At 38.5% G+C, this 22132-nt stretch overlaps 1 protein-coding gene across 13 annotated transcripts in view; it reads right to left on the reverse strand.

The window, feature by feature from the left end:
* MAGI2 (membrane associated guanylate kinase, WW and PDZ domain containing 2) overlaps window positions 1-22132 on the reverse strand; it is a 703046-nt gene that overhangs the window by 233758 nt on the left and 447156 nt on the right. For all 13 annotated transcript variants that reach the window (XM_063396964.1, XM_063396963.1, XM_063396971.1 and 10 more), the window contains exons 4-5: window positions 9304-9519; window positions 2277-2490 (exon numbers count right to left, since the gene is read on the reverse strand). In XM_063396964.1, the coding sequence (XP_063253034.1) occupies window positions 2277-2490; window positions 9304-9519 (430 nt within the window). The remainder of the gene's footprint in view (window positions 1-2276; window positions 2491-9303; window positions 9520-22132) is intronic.

The following is a 22132-nucleotide window of genomic DNA, read 5'->3' on the forward strand; positions in this document are numbered from 1 at the left end:
TAGAGTGTCAGGGTTCTTTGCATTAACTGAATTTGTTACAAAATATATATTTATTTTCTATTAAATTACCTCCTGCAGTATTTACTACTCTCATAGTTTGGCGTGTTAGCGACCTACCCATCATCCCTTCCTCTGTCCCCCAAATGTACCACAGGTTTTTGTTACAAGTGAAACAAAAGTGCTATATAAAATTGTCTGCTTTCTCTCAGAGCATTCAATATGTGCAGAAAATTTAAATTTGGGAATAAGGTAAGAAGGAAACAAGGGTTTCAACTATCCCTGAGGTCATCCTAGCTCTTCTCTGCTTGCTTGTACAAAATTATTATAATTTTTCGAGAATAAGCATATTTTTGCCCTTTTCAGCAAACAAACTTATGTTTGAATAGTTACTGCTATTTTCAGCCTTGTATATGCCAGAAGCTATAGTTGGCCATGCCAGTATTCATTAAAAAGTCACATGCACAAACTTTATTCTTAACATTTGTTTACACTTCATGTGATAGTCACAACATTTTAAATTAAATACAGGATTTCATGCATAATTGACACCACCAAATGTTATTTTTACCTACTAATAATCAGAATAACAGATAATGCTCCTTGCTGTGGCAGTTCCTTAAAGCAAATATAAAAGCTCCTTCTAGCTCTGTAACAGAGGTCTACTGATGAAAATGTTGGTTTGTCCATTCTCTTTTTTCTTTTCAGGAACATAATGCTATAACAACACAGAAACCTGCTGCATTTTTATCCTGGTAATGTACATTAATCACAGAATCATAGAATGTGCTCAGTTGGAGGGGATCCATCAAGATCATCAAGTCCAACTCCGGCCCTGTGTAGGACCCTCCAATCACACCCTGTGCCTGAGAGCATTGTCTAAACCCTCTCAATTCTGTCAGACCTGGGGCTGAGACCACTTTCCTGGGGAGCCTGTTCCAGTGCCCAACCACCCTCTGTGGTGAAAAAAATTTTCCTGATATCCAATCTAAATGTCCCTGACAGCTTTAGGCCATTTCCTTGAGTCCTGTCCCTGGCCACAAGAGTGAAATCAGTGTCTACCCCCCCTCTTCACCTTATGAGGAAGATGCAGACTGCATTGAGTTCTCCCCCTGATGCCTTAAGTTTTAGCTTTCATATTTTTTCAGATTCTGTGCTGCCAAGGTGTGTAGCTCTGAGCCTCATATTGTCAGTGAGTTCTCTTTACAGGGTAGGTAGATAAAACAATCCTTTTCCAGCTTGAGACCAAGGACAACCATTACAAGTTTCAGGCCCAAAAAAGCATAAAAAATGGAGAGTTGAGGGGAGAGAACAAGGAGGATGAAACCTCATAACCTGAAGCTATAATTGGACAATTAACCCCAGTATACAAAGGGACCAAAACGTGTAAAATTGTCAAACCTTGTGACTGGTTGTCCATTTTTGTGATCATTTTGGGTCCATCTTGGGTTAGCCCTGGCCAGGCTCTTGTACTGCCCAAGGCGTATCCTTTAAGGCCTTTTGATAAATAAATACCTAGTTTATTCTCTTAGCTCTGTCCAGTCTCTGTTCCAGGTCAGCCTTCTCAAGGTATCACCCCCAGTGTCCTCTTCCCCAGGCTAAACAAACCAAGTGACCTCAGCTGCACCTCAAAAGGCTTTCCCTCCAGACCCTTCACCATCCTAGTGGCCCACCTTTGAAAGCTCTCTAATGGCTTAATGAGAGCACATAGAGCTTAAAGAACTTTCATATCCATTATTTCTATGAGTTTACTAATTAGTAACAGGTATCTATAGTCTACCAACAGGGAAAAGTTTCTACACATGACAAATTCTCCTTGTAGTCCACTTATTTATTTTACTATTTCTATATACAGCATAGTCTCCCTCTACTGTTCATTGGCTAGTTTTTAATCCACTCATTTGCCTTTCCTTTTAATGGCAAAAAGCTTCATGCTTTCCACCTCTGTCCACATAAGGAAAGAACAAAACCAGTGACTGTGTTACTTTCCCAGCAGAAAGCACCAGAAGTGCAGGAAGGCCTTGCTTTCAACAGAAGAAACAAAAGCTTTAATTCCTGCCATCAAAGTTAGCAGACCAGTTACCTGTCTTAAAACACAGCAGGCTTCCTTCTAAATCACTAATGCAGGAATTGCCACCAGCCCTCAGGGGCCCTGACAGCCAGAGCATTCCTGCTGTTTTAATGAGGAGGAGTGCAATGATCCACCTCACCATACAAGCCGTTTTCCCACCCAGTTAAATACAATACAGCTATTAAAAAACAGAAGAAATAAGACTTACTCAATGAAGTAGACTTCCCCCTTTTCTGTGTAAGCCATTTCCCAGTTATCAGGCAGTGGGCCCAAGTCATCATTCTCTTCAGGTTTACTCTGCTTTGTTACATCCGAATCCTCCTTTGCTTCTTCAGGCTGACCATATCCTGGTGCAGGACAAGGCTGGGTGCTGGATGCCTCACCTGAGACAGCTGTACTCTTCTCTTCATGTTCACTTGATTCTACAACAGAAGAAAAATTACAGGTTTTGGACATTCATCTTCATGGTGAAGAATTTACTGAGTGCAAGTCTCTGTGAAGTGCTAGTCTTGAAATAAAGAGAAAATTCTTCTTTGGTTTACACAAGGGTCCCTCTGATGATGCATTTTGTTTGGAACACAATAAAAGAAAATAAAGCAATAAAACCAAACTGAAACAAGGAACTAGTAAAGAGTTCTGGCTCATTCTGTCCCAGGAGTCCTTCCAGACCAGCAGTAAGCACTGAGCAGAGGGCAGCTTCATATCCAGCAGCTCTACTGTCTCTTGTCTTAACTTTTCAAACTATACTCATAAACACATATATACACATCAAACAATGACCTCACTGTTTTACTACAGACTACAGATCCTTTTCATGTAAAAAAAGCATGTGCACTAATTGTTTTATCTGTATCCATACATCAAAGAAACCAATGACAGCCATCAACTCATAGCAATATATTAACCACATAGAAAGTGGTTATGATTTCATTGCTGGTATGACCTGTGGGAGGCTTAGTTTCCCACAGCCAATACCAAATGCTTCAACATGTCAACACTATAGTCTACAGTAAAGTTCAAGAAGATGACAATTTATTAAATGATCTAACAGTGCACCTAGAGCAAGGAACTACGCAGATACCTTTGTGAAACATGTAGGAAGGTGGAAGACAGCTTGGGTGAATTGTTTTAATTAGTCATGCTTACAAAAGCAAGAGACAAGAGCAACAAAACATTACCAAAAACTGTTTATAAAGGCCTAGATTGTAATTAACCCACAGAATCAAGAAATGTGATATTATGGCAAACAACGATAAGAGAAAAAGTTTAGGAGAACTAGTGAAGATTGAAGAAGCAATACTCAGAATGCAAGTACAAATTGTTCTAATGAAAAAAAATAGTAAATATAATCCAAGATAATTAAGTAATGAATTTACAGGGATCTGCTACTTGAGACAGAACTGTACAAAAGGTGAAAACTAGATCAAATTGTTAAGGATGAGCACAGAAAAACAACATGGGCATCTAACAGCAAAATAGAACAGTCAGTCTAGAAAGTGGGATACAGTCAGGACATTAGGGCTAACAAGAAAACTTTTTATAAGTGCAATAATAACAATAGCAACAACAATAATAACAAATGATAAATAAAAATAATAATACAAAAAGCAGATTCATGCTACTGTGTGGGAAGGAAAGCTAATGGTTTATGACACATAAAAACCCCAAGTGCTCTTTTTGCCTCAGCCACTAGTACAAAAAAAATCACTTGTGATTAAATGACTAACATAACATCAGCAATAGGGCTAGAGAAGGTGGAGTGGGCTGAGAACAGATCAGGTGAAACTTAGATTTACCAGCTCTTCTCCATAGGCAAAGCTGGATGAAGTGGAACTTAGGGTACAGAGTACCACCTCAGCAGACTCAAGCCAAGTAACAGCAACACCTTCCAGACTTCATGGGGAAAAGAAACTTGGAAAGGACAAACACAACCTTGGTTTCAGAAAAGTGTCTATGATTTAGGTTTTTGGATAGTTCTATATTCTTAATTTCTGAGTACCCAACCTTCCTCTGAAATGATTTCCTCAATTAGGCCATTTTGTCTTTTTGTTAAAACAAAAATGGAGGAGGAAGATCCATGAAACTGTAACTGCACATCTTTTTCTTGTTAATTCCTAGGATTGGAAGTAAGAATCAAACCAACTACATGTAGACTCTTCAGAGGTCATAAATATTTGTCAAGACTTTTCAGGAAGAAATTGTGTCAAAATATTTTTTTTTCCTTTACATGACATAGTAAAAGGTGCTGCTGCTTGGGGATAAATGGTATATACCACGATCTTCAAACATACTTTTGACATTGACACATCAACACTTCAGAACAGCATGCAAAAAACCCCAGATTCAACCTTGGAAAGGGTGATGATCTACACCTCTGCATCCACATGCAGCTCATGTTGCTAAATCTTAACTCATGCTTGAACTATGTGGATTTACAATCATTTTATGCTGTTTTGAAACATCACTCTGTCTGTAGCATTTTCAAATACGTAAAAGCTTCCTGCAAAGCAGAGATGATATACAGTCCCCACTTCCCCTGACAATAGGACAATGTATTAATTGTTGAATAATTTTGGGGGTGTTTTGCTCTTATCTCTGCAAAGCAAAAGTCCTCATCTGCTTCAGGCATTATTAACAGATCTGTGAGTTGTATTCCTGAGGCTCTCTGCAGCCTTGACCACATTTCTACCACAGGAAGGAAGACACGCAGATGAAACTGAATCTAAGACATAAGGTCACATGGCAGGTATGATCACAGTAGAACAAATTCATTTGGGGCACAGGTGCATCACACACAATGACTATTGATCAGCCAATTCCTCTGATAGAGCACAGATGTGGTGACACTGCTGTGTCCTGGGATTTTACCATGATCTTTCTAACATGTGTTCCTCCTCAAAAGCTTATTTCCAACAGATCTGAAGAGGTCAGATTTGTGATTTTCAATAACTATATTAACAAATCACAGCTATTATGATGAGAGAAAAAAGTGAAAATTGTTTCTATTATTTACAGTCTAATTCTTGAAATTTACCATCTAAACATGTAAGATGACCTTGTCACTTTATTCCTTTATTTTAATGCTGCAGATTATTCATACAGAGAAGTTCAAAAACTTAGTCTCCTTATCCAGAAGAACCAACTAACATGACCCAAGTAATATGAGCAAAATAAAAATATATTATTAAATAGTAATTTATGGGGTGGTTTTAGCAGTTCTGAATAAAAGTATTTCCTATCTTTATACCTTTAATGTATCAAATGGCTAATTTCTTAAATTCTTTTCTGGGGAAAACCCCCATCCTTTTAAAATAACTGTCGGATACAGAAGTAGTTTAATTCATGTTTGCCAATATATCTGTTTGTTTTCTTGTAAAGATGTAAGTTTTCAGCCTTGGAGTTTTTCCCTTTCCCATAGGGCTGTAGCCATAACCAGGGCTTGGTGCTTTGGTATGAAGGCCCCTCTCCCACTGACTCCTGACACAGTGAGAACCAGGAGCTGACCTGGGCAAGGAAAGCACGAGTCATGGAGTCTGGGTGAGAACAGGGTATGCTGTGGGTCATAGAATGTGACTTAGCTGTGATAAATTGAGTTTAAAGAATGCACCTAAAAAAATCAATGGATACCGACTTTTGTATGTTTTTAAATCTCGTGGCTCTCGGAAGCTTTGTATGTTGTTTTCATGCCTCTGGCTGTCTTTGCTGTGTAATAATAAAACAATAAACTCAACCAGCTGCCTGGGATTAGTGCACCTTGCATGGTGATTGATGGCATTGGGACTCTGGTCTTTTGCTCATTCCTAAGGCCTGGAATGATGATTTTGAAACTTTATGTCATATCTTATACCTCAATTAATTTGAGCCTGACAGAATTTCATTCTCTGGGTGCAACTTATCATTGTTCAAGTACTGTCAGAATAATGCACATACATAAGCATGCTTTCAATGTTAAAGTGATTCTTCTGGAGTTTGGATGATAAACTTCATCAGTCAGCAGTGGAAAGCAAATGTGACATGACCAACACAGTGCCAAATACTGCTGCTGGTTGTGAAGGAGACTGACTCAATCTGTTGCAGACATAAACAGTGACAGCAGTAAAAACTGCTGGATGTCTGACAAGTTTCTGGTTACAATCTGATCAAGACTTTTTTACCTCTCAGGTCAAAGCACCAGTTTTGCAGAAATCATTACTTTCAACACAGTGTCCATCAGGAAACTCTTCTCAGGTGCAATAGTTCTCACCCAGTAATGAGGACAATTACACTAAGCATAAGAAACCCAATACTAAGTCTAGACTTGCCCATCTTAACAGTTAATCTGTAGATTATGTCTCTCATATGTTTCTTGGCAAATAGTAAGGTTCTTAATTTAAATTTAGCCACTGAGGCTCTTCTGTATCTGTAGGCTGAGTTAATAATTCTAAATTGTAGAGGTGATCCCCTAAAATGTGTATCTAAAGCAGCTATGCTCTCTTACACTTCAAAATTTCTTTTTTCTTCTTATTTTATATCAACAGTTCAGAGACAAATAGCTCAAACAAAAAAGTAAGGCATTTAGGCATAAATGAGATAAATCCCATCTCCCAAATCATATTATTTTGTCCTGAGAGAACTTGATCCAGGATGAAGGACTGAGAGTGCTCCATCCTGAAAGGGCCAAAAGCCCCATCTTGGAGCCCTGAGAAGGATTCTGATGGCCATGAAGCAAAGCATATGGAAGGTATTAATGAAAAATTGCTAAAGCTCAACACTTGCACAGATTATGCCAACAGACACTGAAAAGTTCCTTGAAACTTCAGAGCAAAAGCACAAAGATCTCTGTAACCACAGATATCACCTAATTGGTCTGATAAGGATGGGTTTCTTTTCTTCAGAACCATCTTAGATCTGTTACTATCTCCACCTCATGGTCCTCTATGTTAGAGCAGTCCTTTGAGTTGACAGGCTCAGATATGCAGTTAATAAGCCATTAAATTGCTGAGCATCTATAAAAAATGAATCAATGTTTCAGATGTCCCAGGAGCCTTATAATTAATAAAAGCCTCCTCCTGGAAGTGAAGTATTTAAAATAGAACACACTTTCTAAAAGAATTGGCAATAACAAATGTCCTACCTTTGCTGATTCTTTATAAAACCTAAAATGGTCTCTCCACCAAGAGTTTAAAAATAAATTAATTAAAACATTCCAGTTTTCCTAATTGTTCAAAGACACAAACTACAAATGCACTGACATTTTAGAGGTGACTAAGCCTCTGTCAGCTCACAGAGAAAATGACTGCAGTAACAGGGTCTGTGGGAGCCACACTGCCCAACAAAGGCAACACAGCATGTATGTACAGAGCTGCTTTGCTCCAATCCCCAAAGTCCTCAATCAGTGTAACTGAACAACAAAACCCTGCTTATAAAACCATGAGAGCCAACACAGGCACTGCTTGTTCTGCTGGCCACACCGACAGGATTTACTCTGGGGGGGAGAGGAGGGGGAAGGGGGGCTGCCTTACACCCATGCTCATGTTTTTCATTTTGTTACACAGCACATGCCAGAGCCTGCTTCGTGGCTGCTGCCTAGTCATTGTTCACACAGAAACTGCCTGGGAGAAGCATATTATAGGTGTAGAATTCAAGGAAAAATGCAGGTAAATATTGCCTCTTGATCTATTTGGAGCTGAAACATATTGTCCTGGAAATTGCTCCTCAGCAATGGTCTCTAATGTGGCACATTTCGGATAACTACAAAGAATGCTCTTTCTAACGATTTCTACAATACACATCAGAGACCAAACCCTGCCTCTGCCTCTCTCTCTGTGGAAGTATCCTGGCAACAGTGGCAGTGCTGATGCTAGAATCTCTGGGTTTCATCCTCTCCTGCCTAGCTGTGTAGGGAAGGCACTTAGTGCCAGAGCAATGCCAACAGAGGCACTCTGGTGTGGAAGGGATGAGCAAGGCTGGTGCAGCGTGTGGTGGCAGTGGCCAGGGAGCAATACTGCAGTTCTTTGGAGAGCCAGGGGGAAGAACCAGACCCACCCTCACCCCACTGCTCCTGGACACCTCGGGTAGAGGGGGACGGATTCTGCACAGGGGTTTTCCCTTATATGTAATGTTAGGCAACAGCTAAAGAAAAGCATATGGTGAAATCATCCTGCATGGGAAGATATCAAATTCAGTATACTTTGTAATGAACCAGGAATCAAAAAGGTACATAGAGACTTTGCAGTATGAAAATCCTTCTACAGAGCTTAAAAGATTAGGTAATAGTTTTTTTGTTTCACAGTAACCTATACATTTAGAGAACCTGCAATATTTGATTTTATGTTCTCATCCATGTGATTGTCACTAGACTTCTACTTCAACAATCTGTCTCTGAATTTCTAAGTTTACCAAAAAGTATTCACAGAATTATTTCTCAGCCATATAGAAATCTGAATTCTTTAATTTTCTACATGAACAACAACAAAACAATTTCTTAAATTCTATTTCAGGATAAGAATTAATAAATTCTGTTAAATATTATCTTGCTGGCAGGTTGAGGGGGAAGTTGATTACCTGGTTCAGAATAGGCTGGAATGCTCTCACTTGAGGTACCAGTCAGTACCCAGAACCCCTTTTTTTTCTGAAGCACTGTGATCCAAGCAGTAAAACAATTGTCTTCCAGGACTTGACATCTGAAACCCTTATCAGCTTTATGCAGGCTCTGAAATATTCCTGAAAAGTCTCCTCCAGACAGTATTGCCAGCTAAGTTTTAATGGCACTGCCACAACTTTGTTAATGTGGTGACTTCAGCCTTCCACTGTATTGCTAAGTCTTCATGACATTTTACAAAAGTTCACTTCATAAAGTGCTGACTATTTATCTGAACAAACTGCAGTTCTCTAGACTCCCTCTATAGTCAACAGAGAGGAACAGGCATTTGTGGATAATTTCCTAACCTAGAAACCTAAAACTGGTCACAATCTATGCTCAGAAAGAAGGTATTTTTCTCTTTGGTCTATAAGGAGGGTTCAAAGAGACTAGTTCAGACAGAAATCTTTACAGTAGCTGAGGTAAGTGAGATTACTCCCCAAAACAGAGGTTAAGTAATTTTTTTTAGGCTTCAGAAAAATCCTAATACTCAGGATTCCTGCCTTTCCCTCTCGCAAGAACATCCTTAGCTGGACATGCATATTCTCACTGCAGAAGGAGGTAACTGAGGACTCAATAACAGAAACTCACTGCAAAGTAAGAAGGAAGGACAGACCTGGTGTTACTGTCACGTCATTCCCATTGACCACAGGTCTTTCCTCCTCCTCTTCCTCTGGGGGTTCAATGCCTGTCTTCTCCATATTGCTCACAGACTTGTTCCTTTTCCGCTTGCCTTCAGCCCCGGGAGTGGCGCCTGGGAGGATCTGGTCTGTCACATTTAACAGCAGCGGCGCCGGTTCTGCTGGAGGCTTCGGGGTGCCGTAATAGTTGTCTGGAAAGGAAAGAAAAGGAATAACACCTAAGATTGCAGAAATACACAGGCTGCTGCTGCATTTGTCTTAGATTAATGGATGTGTGAGGTAGGATCTGGATCATCAGCTGAAATAAAGAATAGTTCAAAATGTTTTCTGCAAAATTGAATATTTACTTTTCCTGAAATGGTAAATAATTTTCTTGGTGGTAGCACAAGTGATCCAATCATGCTCACAAACATACATCTTATTAACAATGTCTGAAACTGTAACAGGTTAAGTTTACATTGCTCTCATCCAAATACCTGACCAACTTGCAGTGTACCAGAGCTATTCTCTCATTTTAAATTATTAGTTAGGACAAATCTGTTTTGCCACATTTATGCCACAAAACAAGAGTTTCTTAAGGATCAAAATGATGATGAGAATATTGATTATTTATTATTTTTATTATTATCTGATACTTATTAATGTTTATTAAGTCTATCAAATTATCTCAACTGCTTATAAAGTAAAAACCCATCCAATGATTCAGGGATTTGCAGTTTTCAGTAACACTTTCACTATCTTGTTTTCCATATTTGTCAAACTTTTGCTATTCACGACTTCAAAATTCGTAATAGTTAATGCTAATATATTTTCAAAGAAAGTTGAAACCTTATGCTTTAGAGATTAACATTATCTCAAAGTACTACAGAATTCTGAGAAGACTTAAGGTGGCTGACAGATTACCCTCTATTTGTGTCTCCTGAAATTTCTGGCAACTTCCTCTGAGTCATCTCAGAGAGAAGGATTATTAGATTAGATGGACAGTCCCATCTTATCTATCAATATCTGTATGTTTGCATTTCTAGCACATCTGACCTCTAAATTAGGGTCTTACTGATATCATAAATTTTTCATTAAAAATAGGGTTAAAATAGATCAGTAATGTAAATAATATTTTAAAAAGCATCTGCTTTCTAGAAAAAAACAGAAATAGTAGTATAAGATGAAAAGATGAAAACATGGTATTTATGCAGTTATCTTTTTTCAACTGCAAGCTGCATTGAAGGGCAATGAGCAGGTTGTTTTACAAGTAGATTTACAGCAGTTATTATGGGAAAATAGAAGTACTGTCCAGGCCTGAGAAACTGTCCTCTCTTCCCACTTCTCCCCCAGCCAAAAAAAAAAAGTGCGCCTCTGTAAGCATATCAAGATAATGACAATATTTGTAGACCTTATGACCCTTTTAAAATTTCCTTTCCCACTATTTAGGACTCCTGTATGATCAAATAGCAGTAGCAACTGACAATATTATTGTAACCACACACAGGTATGACAAAAATAAATGCATATGTTATACATGCACAGTAAACCATCATAAAATACATTCTGCAGTCAGAGTAAAAATTATTACTGGCACTTGTATTTCTGTGTGTTTCCAAGGACTTAAAATGTTCAGCCACATGACCACCTCAATCCAGGCAAGTAACTGAACAGCCTTGCAACTACTGAATACTCAATCAATTTTTCACAGCAGTTTAGCAAAGCAATATTAGTAACAGATGTCTCTCTAATTGTAATACCCAGTAAAAATGTTCTGTGTTAAATTACACTCATAGTCACTCTGGACTTAGGGGTGTCTGAATGAAACTTTGACTCACGGCAGATTTTTTTTTGGATTTTGTGAGCTGGCAGCAGGTCTAACCAAGAGCCCCAGTAGGGCAATGAGATGTGGCTCTGCAGGAGTGACTGTAGGAGCTCTCTGACTGCCAGAGTTAAAGCAGGGGGTAGGATTTGAGATCTAAGAGGGAAAAAGAAAATCTACATTGATCTGCTCACAAAAGTGTACCTCCAAAAAATGTCAAGATCAAATCAGAATTTGCAGTCAAATTTCTATGCTCTGACAGTACAGGCTGTTTTGAGAGAATCTGGAAACCAACAGTGCTCAACTGGAAGTCTACTTTTGTATTGCTCTAAGATCATGTTACCTTTATTGGTGAGACTGTGTGTCTGAAATATCACATATTTTGAAAAAAGATTTCCTCAATTAGAAAAGCTCCCTGGCCTAAGCCATTTTGCCAGTCTCAGCCAGTGCCTCAGAGGCCTTAAGCTTGACAAAACTTGTCAAATATGCACTGATTTCCATTGATTGCCTGAAGATCAGAAGAGATATCCCAGAGATATCGCAGCAGTGTGACACAAACTGTGAAACTAAAGTGAAGTATCTTGGCTTATTTTCTTTGTTCTTAGTTTTGTCATTGTCACATAAAATTGAGTGCAGTAGTAATTAGCAGTAATGCTAATATACTGAATAGTAGATGAGGTGTTTTAAGTGAAGGACACTCTCATGTTATTTTAAAATAATGGACACTTTTTCACCTTGACTGACTGGATGCATTAGTGAAAGAGTGAAAATTCACCAAAAAACCCACCAAACAACAAACCCCAAAAACGCTCTATGAATATCACATATATAAAAATATAAGAAAAAATTGCACATGTAAGATCAGGCACCAAAGAGGATTTAACTCATTCTGTTTCAAACTGAAAATGCTGTAAAATTTCTAACTTCTGTCCCATAATGTAACACTTTATGTGATTTATGATCCAATAACCAATGACTTAAAAGTGAGTTTTAAATTATTTATTGCTACCTATCTATTGGTCTATACTATACCTTTAATTCAAAAATATGCACAAACAATGTGAATAAAAATAAGAAACTATACACATATTGATACAATCAGCTTGTCATGAAAAAATTAGTTAAACTCCAGTGGAAAAAATATATAGGGTGAGATGTCCAGCCATTTCAATGAAGGACCAATGCTCCATTACAGAAAAAATAGAATCAGTGTAAACTGTATCTTTTATTAAGAAGAGATTCTCAGTTTCTTGAAATTCCTTTCTTAAGACTTGGGACCCATTGGAGATAATGGGAGACTCTCATAAAACCTTGGCAAATGTTATACCTAGGCATAATATAGAGACTAAATGTTTAAACCCCATAACTTTTGTTGCCATGAAATTTTGAGAATTTCTGATCTCTTTTTCGTCTTCCCTGAGCAAGGCTAGGGCTGGTTCAATAGGTTATTGTTGAAACACTAATCATAAGGTACTGAAATTCATTTTCCTGTTGGTAAAAATGGAACACCAAATAAACAATTTCAACTGCAGTTAATTTTTGAAAAGGAATTATTTAAAAAAGAAAAAAAAAGAAAAAAAGGAATTGTACTAGAAGAAAACATAAATCTCATGCTCTTTGTCAGTCAGAAAAAACAGCAGTTAGGAGATTTTTTAAAAAATTAATGGAGCACAAAACAGACAACACCTTTATAGCACTATACAAAACCACATAGTACCCTCTCTTTTGTACACTGCCTGCTGTTCTTGTATTTGCCTCTCAAAAATTACATGGGGGAACTAAAGAACGGCAATTAACGCTTGAAACTGCTTAAATTAATTTTGAGTTTTCAGCTTGGAAATGGGACGACTGAGGGGGGATATGGCAGATATGTATAAAAACAGGACAACCCTGGGAAAGTGCCTAGAAAATCATGAATGGATGCTTGGCTGCCCACTACTAGAGAACAAGAGGATGCCCAATGAAATTAGCAGGTTTAAAACAAGCAAAAGAAGTGGTTTAAAACAAGCAAAAAAAGTAAGAGGATAGTGGCATTTGCTGTCACATGCTTCCAATACCATAAATGGAGTCAGAAAGCAATTATACGAAGTCATAGAAAAAAAAAAAAAGACCATGAAAGCCTATTAAATGTCCAGGTACAAATTCTGAATCAAGAGTTCTATACAATCAGATTGGTAGAGTGCAGAATGTAACTCGCTTTCTGTGTTCTTGTATTTTATGCCTTAACATCTTCCAGGTCTCTTCCAATCTCAGTGATTCTGTGATCTACCAAGCGGCAGTAGTAGAGACATTTTCCCTCCATTTGACTAAGTGCTGCTGCTCTTTACTCAGGTCCCTCCTTTGTGTACTCAAAAAAATGTGTGTGTACTCACCTGCCACTCCTCACAGTCAAGAGGTCAGCTTAAGCCTAAGGAAGTTCTTCCTGCTGGGCCTGAATCAAAGCCTCTGTTCAGCCAGGCAGTGCAGAAAAAGCAGCACTGCTGAACCCATCTGGCTGCTGCTCCTGATTGCCTCAGTGCTCCCAGTGGTCCTGAGTGCAGCTGAGGGATGAAGATGCTCTGGGCTAAACTACTTGACTTGGCTGCTGAAGCAGCTTGGGAGCCATAGCACAGTGACAGGACAATTACCTGTCCCTTGTCACCCCTGAGCTGCAGGAACCCTGATCAGCACCCTGATTCTGCAAGGAAGAGCCACACAAATTAATGGGTAGGTTTGCTCTGATGACAGAGGCCAGATCAGGAAGTCAGAAAGTCACAAGGAGTAGAAAAACGAGGAAATAAGGAGGAAGAAAAAGCTTACTTTTTTTCCTTAACTTTAGTTCACCTGTGTCAGGATGTAGTAAGACTTTTATTTTATCAATAAAGTGTTTGATGATAAAGCAATATCCTAACTTGCTTCCTGAAAAAGGTAAGCCTTTGTGGAAGAAAAAAGAGCCTTTGGGTGGTAGTAAAGAAGCAGAAAAATCCTTTTGCTGAAATGTTAACCAGACTCAGATATACTGCCAGTGCCTGTACTGATGTGCTTGACACCCAGTGATCCCAGTCACTGGGCAGGGTTGTAAAAGTGTCTCTTGTGTTGTGCTCTACTTTGTGCTCCATTGCAGGGACTGACCTACACACATTTTCTTCTGCCTGACCTTCCCAGTCTCTCTCCCTTTCTGTGAGGAAAGATCCAAAATGCAGCATGGAGTGGACATTTCCACTTGCCATCCTTCTGGAAAGAGAAGGGAGAGGAAGGGCTTTGTGCCAGGCCTGCACCCCAGGCTGTGGAGGAGGATGTGCTCCTTCAGCTCCTGGGCCAGGCCAGCCTGAGCCATTGTGGAGAAAGGGGATCATTGGTGAGAGCATCCTTTGGCTCCTGAAGCTCCACTGATCCCATCTAAGAAATTAAAAACCCTGGTCTAAAAATGTGAGTGTTATTAAAAGTTAAAATAGGTATGAGGAATTAGGAAATTATAGAAAAAATGAACAACCAGACAGAAAACAAGAGCTGTGTCAGAGCCAGAATTTTTTAGGATGAATTTCTAACACTTCCAGCTATGGTGTAACTCACATTCTGAGCCCAGGGCAGAGACACATTCCTTTTCACACTTATTTTTAGAGTGGGATGAAACAATACCCAGCTACAAATACACACCTGCCTCTGCTTATTCAGCACCCTCACTTAGATTGATCTGTCTTTTTCTTGTTTATACAGCTTTGAATTGCTGAAGTATCAGTCAAAATTATGTGAGTCAGCCACAACTTTAGGAAATAAAAGACAAACCTTATTTTTCAGTTATGAGAACAATAACTGCAAATGTTATGACGAATGTTAAACCTCTACATATTTGCTTTTGTGATCACTGACTACTGATAAATAATTAAGGGAACATAATAATTAAGGGATAAATAAATTAAGGGGAAGTACTCCTAAGTCTAATTATTGTCTAGATTTGCGTTACATTTCATATTTTAACAGTTCACAAACAAATGGAAATGCATTAGTTTACAATGGTATATAGAGATTTAGGTAGGTAGAAATGAGCTTAATTTTCAATAAAATAATAATGTGAACAAATATGAATATTTTATAATTTGATTAAAAGAAGATGGCTGAATTTATTTATGACTAGAAGCCAACTGCATACAACAAGAAGCATCTGTTCATGATTTATGTCTGTTTACAATCAGTATCCAGATGAAGACTGGTGACAAGTGGTGTCCCTCAGGGGTCCATATTGGAAAAACAGTGTTTAACATGTTCATCAGTGACATCACCAGTGGAACTGTGTGCACTCTCAGCACAGTTGCAGACACTAAGCTGAGAGGTTTGGTTGATACACCTGCAAAAACAGGATGGCATCCAAAGGGACCTGGACAAGCTCCAGGAGTGGGTCCAGGAGCCCATGAGGTTTAACAAGACTGACTGCAAGGTGCTGCATCTGGGGTGGGGCAACAGCAGTGTCAGCACAGGTGGGGCATGAACAGATTGAGAGCAGCCGTGCCAAGAAGGGCTTGGAGGTGCTTTTGGGAATAATCTGGACATGACCTGGCCAGGAGCACTCACAGCCCAGAGAACCAACTGGATCCAAACTGGATCCAACTGGATCCAAAGCAGTGTGGGCAGCAGGTGAGGGAGGGGATTCTGCCCCTCTGCTCTGCTCTCATGAGACCCCACCTGCAGGGCTGCATCCAGCTCTGGGATTCTCAGTACAAGAAAGACATGGACCTGTTGGAGCAAGTCCAGAGGAAAGACAAAAAAGTGATGCACCACTCCACGAGGACAGGCTGAGAGTTGGGTTTGTTCGTGCTGGAGAAGAGAGGACTCCAGGGAGACCTTATTGTGGCCAGATAGTACCCAATGGGGGCTTAAAAGGATGACTTCTTAGAAAGACATTGCAATAGGACCAGGAATAGTGGTTTTAAAGTAAAAAAAAAGGGTAGATTTAGACTCAATAGTAAGGAAGACATTTTCTTATTATAAGGATGGTGAAACTCTGGAAGTTTTCTAGAGAGGTAATAGATATCCCACATCTGGAAACATTTAAGATCAACTTGGACAAGGCTCTGAGGAATCTGGTCTAGCTGAAGATGTCCCTGCTCATTGAAGTGGGTTGAACTAGATGACCATTAGAGGTCCTTTCCAACTCAAACTTTTCTATGATTCTATGAAAATTAATGATCTTTTCTTAACACGATATTTATTTCTTAACTTAACCTGCTTTGGAGTCTGCAAACGCACTATTATGGTCTATATTCACTCCACCTAGCTCTACGTGTTTATCTGATGGAGTATTTAATTGGTATTAAGTAAAGCAATCATCTTCCAGGAAGTGCTTAAAAAAAACTATCCCCATCTATAATGACCCCCAGCCTGCAAGCCCTGGGATATCAAGCTGATGTCTGCTGCTGCAGGGTCTACATCCTGTGCATTCTTGGGGTGTGAGTTTAAGTGTAGCTTTCTGTTAACCTCCAGAGGACAGCAAGAAAACAAATTCATGGTTTTGGTATTGTTCAGGGCAGACCCTGGGGATACAGCCAGCAGGGTACCACCATATGAGGTTGGTAGTTTTCAAATTTTGTGTAAAGATTTCCTGGACAACATATCTCAGGAATATGGGTTGCAGATATCTTCTTTGAAGGATTTAGTATTAAAACCATGGAATTGTTAAGACTGCAAAACACCTCTAAGATCATCTGTTACAACTGTTAACACTGCCATGTTCACCTCTAACCATGTCCCTAAGTGCCACAGCTACAAGTTCATTGAGCATTTTCAGCCATGATGATTCAACCACTTTCCTGAGCATCATTTGCATGCAATACATGTCAAAGACAAGAAGGAACTCTAAAATGCAGGAATGCTTAAATTCTTAAAGGTTCTGTGGACTTCCATGAACCAAGCATGTGGTGTCAGCATGCTCTCACTTCACTGTGCACACACATCACTTTGCCATAGATGTATGTCCAATCAGTTGCCACCTTCTCATGAAATCACTTTATTCTATCATTTCTGATCATCTGTATATGTAATTTAGAGCATTTTTGTATGTCTCTTTTGTTCTGCAGTAAAAACACACAAGTATAGAACATTCTAAAACTGAAAAATCCCCTTCTCTGTATTACTACCAACATTTTATAAAATTCCTAAAGAGGAAAAGAGTACATAGACTTTGTTAAAATATAATTAGTGATGTATTTTAACAAAATCCAAGACAATTACCACCTCCTTAAGGAAGTCTAGCAAACTTCTTTTCACCCACTCACCCTGAGTAATTTATTTTGACGGGTGACTATATTATAATTAGGGCTTTTTTTAATCATTGCTGTAAGGTTGGGTGAGTAGATTTTGTTCTTGGATTCATACATTTTCATGATGGTTTTGTAAAGCTGCTTGATGGATTAAAGTTGCAGAACTCTTACTCCAAAGAAGTGACTCCAAAGAAAGTGGAATTAAAAAATGAAGCCTTATGGAGCCTTTAGATTTTAGATTTACATTGGTGCTATTTTTACTTATGAACTTGTGTCATTAAAATGGCGAAGAAATAGGAAAGGTGATAGTTCAGATCTCCCAGAATTCAGGGGAAAAAAGTTATTAAATATAGATTTACAATTATGTTTTTTAAACAACATCTTTTCACTTCTATTGTGTTCTCTGAAATATTCACAAGCAAAGTTATACTTTTACTATGACTCTTTGTGGCTACTTTGAGTTTCTTTTAGACAGAAGACTGATGGTCTCGGAGATCTCTTTGCTCTTTTTTTACTAACTAAGCCTTTGAATCCAGATTTCTTAGTTCTCTGAGCCTTGCTGTTAAATTAAAGCCCGAATTAAAAATACAGATTAAAATTTATTTACTTTGGGAGTGCTGTCTGAACGAGTTACACACGATACACAGATCTAATTCCATACTCATTGGATATCGACATCCCCAGGGCTACTTGTTACAAAGTTTGTTTTTTCTCCCTTTTCCATTTCCTAACTGCATTGGGCTTCAGCTATAAATCAAGTTACTCGAAAGAAATACCTTTTGGACATCCCAGGATTCTGCTAGAATAGAGGTGTCAGAGTTATTGCCTGTGCATTCCCCAGAAACACTTCAGCATTTTCTGGCAGGGGCTATCCAGCTGTTTCCCAGGGGCTGGGGGATTTTTGATGCCTTGTGTTGCTGTGCCTCTTCCCCAGACAGAATTCTCAATTGGGTTGGTCTCTGCAGCTTCTGCTAACAGACATTAGGCAAATATGCTAACTTCTGTGTCAAGTAATGACATTTTAATAACTGGCTTCAGGATTGTCTATTCATCTGCATTAAAATTAAGTCACTAATTATAGCTGAGGATTTTTGCCCAAGAGTGTTCTGGCCCCCAATGAATGCAATAGCAGGGGAAGTTTCTAAATTCACAAATAAAGCTATGGAGACAAGACAAGCTGTCAAAGCTTCCAACATGACAAAGCTGCTGTTCTCTTACTGTTGGGCACCAACTGTCCCCATCTCTTTTCCATCCATACAGACTGGAAAGACATATATCCTTTATAAGTAAGGATATATGAGTTCAGGTTTTTGTTTCTTAATTGGTATTTTTCAAGATAAATATCAGTAGCTAATGAATTTTCTTAACATTAAGGTGGTGCTAGAATACAGCAGATAGGCATAGGGCATGGTCTGATTTCCAGAAATTTTGAAGATCCCAAAATAAAAACATACATAAGTTAGTTCTCATTTTTAAAAATATTTTTTCCTCAGAGGTATCACTTCACACTTTAGCATATTTCAGAGAGTTCAGACTTCTAGGATTTCTTCACCACTGTTTCCATAGTTTCATTTTACATAGCTGCTTTTCCTTTTCATAGAAGTATTCTTTATTTTTTTTTTTTCTCCCACCTTTTTAAGTACTAGGGTGGCTTTATCCAATAATACTCTGCATTCCTTAGATTTTGCTAATTAATCTTTTAGCTGTTTGCCCATCTACAAATTTAGGCACATATGCAAGACTAATCCCTAAAGCTCTATGTAAGAGTACAAGAAGCAAGTAGAAAGAACAATTTCACCTTTACAAATCAGGTACTGCCTGAACTGTTTTCATCATCCCTTTAATTTCTACCAAAACCAACCATGTGAACAGATACAATCCTCTTGAGCATTAAATCTCTCACAGCTGGGAAATAACATTTCTCCTGTCAGATGTGGGAATCCCATGGGTTGAAGGTGTAAATACCTTTCAGATAAAGCAACTATAAACAATCCTGTGTTAAGTCCGGGTGGGGGTGGCTACAGAGAGGGAACTGTCTTGCTTTAAGATTCCTCTCAGATTAAGGCCCTGACCTTATTTCTCCCAAAATTCTTTAGGTTTGTATTTCTTTCTGAGAAGCAGAACACATCAGTTTTAGATAATGGCCTGGAAGAGAGAGGACTGCTTATCAGATGCAGCAGAGTGCTGCACACGGTGCACATCATCACACATCTCCCAACCACCAGCAAATATGAAATGACCTTTAACTTTCATAATTTGATCTTCTACTGAGCACAGTGTAGCAGAAGTGAAAAATCTAGACAGATCTCTTGAAAAGGCTACTCTTACATACATAAGGACATGGACAAAGGGCAAGGAGTGAGTAACTAATACAAAATGGAATTTGGGCTTCAAAAGTAGGAACACAAAGCTATGAATGCAGCCTATTGGAACAAGATTATGCAAAAATATAGCTTGATAAATACATTAGTAACTGTTTTATAGTGTTCTGCACACTTTAAAGCAATTCTGTAATCTGATCTCATCTTCTAAGAAGAATCAGTATAATCTGAAACCTCTGCTTTCCCAGAAAAGAGACATGGTTCAAATCCTAAACAGTGAGTTCTTTACTGCAGCTAAGCACAGATACCCAGATACTTCTTCCCACCACACTTATCTTTTTAATTGTGAGCTGGCTGCCGTTGTCTGCATGGAACCCTTGAGCAATCACTTGTCCCTTAATGTGTATGATCCTTAAGTGATACAGAGAGTGGGTTTTTATCTAATTTCACTTTTCTGCTTAGAAGTTCAGTACCCAAAATAATGAACTCTCTCCCCCCATCTGCCCTGGTGGTGACATTAATTGACCTCTGGAAGTATACTTGGGTTTTGGTTGTTACTTTACAAGAAGGTCCAGACACCTTTGAGCTTACTAATGATAGAGGATGTGATTCAGACCCTTAATGACCAAGGTCCCAACCCACTAAATCATGCTATTACTTTCTTCCTTCATTTAAAGATTTAGACTAAGAAAACGATAAGATTTTCTGCTTCCCCTTGTATATTTCATACATTATGGGTAAGATTCTTGTAGAAGTAAAAATCCTTTGCCATATTAGAAAACAGCTTGCAGCAGAGCCCCTCCCTTTTGACAGTAGTGCCTACATGGTTTTACACCCTTACAAATTATCTGGAAAGATGAGAAAATCTAAGAACATTTCTAGACAAAATTTTATCTAGTTCAGTCTGGGCCACAGAAATGAATGTTTCAGAAAGCTTAAAAATGAGGAAAAAATATAACTCTAGGGGAACTTATCGTGTTAGATGAAATTTATTACTGATTAATGCAAATCAGATAACTATTTTGTTGCAAATTACTATTCTTTCTAGGGTCAGACTGGCATTAATGCAGACATCTCACTGTATAGTAGCAGCTTCCTTCTGCTAAATAATAAGCAAAGCTAGAATCATTAACTGAGCTGAAGGAAGAGAAGGTCATGCAGTGCTCGTCATGTGGTTAAGAACTTTAGTGCATACAGCATTGGCCCAGACTTTTTAAAGGAAAAAGTTACAGAAATAAAAGATGTTCTAACAGAAGCAAGTAAAATTATAAGCTTCCTATAATAAAAATAAATGCATTTCAGTTGTACAAATTAACTATTTTTCTGTAAAGGGTGGTATGAAGGAAAAGATATGCTTAGCTTTTCAGATGAAGGTTTGGTTAAAAAATAGGAATGAATTTCAAGAACATGGAGTCACTATGCCAGGAATTTCTGAGAGATTACCCATGTGTTAAATCAATGTATTATTACTACAGATCTATCTGAAAATGCCATGTGTAGGGAAGCAGGGCCCATGTGAAGTTTATTCAAAAATGATACTGCAGAGGTCTTACAGTCATGACAATTGTCTCATCTGTCTTTTGCCTGACATAAGAAGCTGGATTAATGCCCCCACTCCTGGTTTGATCAGTGCTGTGTCTCTTCCTTTTTTTTTTTTTTCAGAAGACTTTAAGCTTATTTTATAAGCTGTGCTCATAGACACCTTATACATTTTCAGAGTAGCATTTTCTCTGTGTTATAGTTGGAAATCTGTCTCCAACTGCCTTGACAACCTTGTGAAGCCACTATAGACTGCTAATTTCATCTGACAGTTTCTTCAAACCTGAGGAAGAAAAGAGATCCCTGTAATCAATCAGTTTTTGTATTCATTTATTCAAGCTGCTACCAGAGAAAGTCATCTTGTCAATTGGAGAGGTATGTAGGGAATCCTTTCCTTTTGTGCCTAAAAAGGCATCTGCAGATTGTCCTGGATAGTCATCTTGCAAAACATGAATAAATCAGATGTTCCCTATTGGTCTTCCCTTAAGGAGTTGTCAGAATAAATAAAAATACTTCTCAGAGACTCACAGTGATCCCAGGTACAAAAAACAAACAAACTTCAAAAAACAAAAGAAAACCCAAAAAACTCTCCCAAAACCCCAGAGGAAAAAAACCTGCATAAATTCTGTTTTCATCAACAGATTGTTATTTTGCCATAATAATCATCAGATTTTTTGAAGGTAATTTCGAATTATAAACTCAAAATACTAAGCCATAACTAACACTTAACAGAGGCTCTGTGTTCCCCGTTTTCCCTAAAGCCAGTGGGATACCTCTGTCTAAAGTGGTATTTTTACCTCAATATTCTGTCTACCACCTTGCCTTGAGATGACTGAGATATAGAGCTTTACCTTTCTCATGTGAGTTTTAATACTTAACTTTACTGCCAATGAGGTCCTGTGCTACAAAA

The sequence above is a fragment of the Prinia subflava genome, chromosome 4 (assembly GCF_021018805.1).
Source record: "Prinia subflava isolate CZ2003 ecotype Zambia chromosome 4, Cam_Psub_1.2, whole genome shotgun sequence".
NCBI classification, from domain to species: Eukaryota; Metazoa; Chordata; class Aves; order Passeriformes; family Cisticolidae; genus Prinia; species Prinia subflava.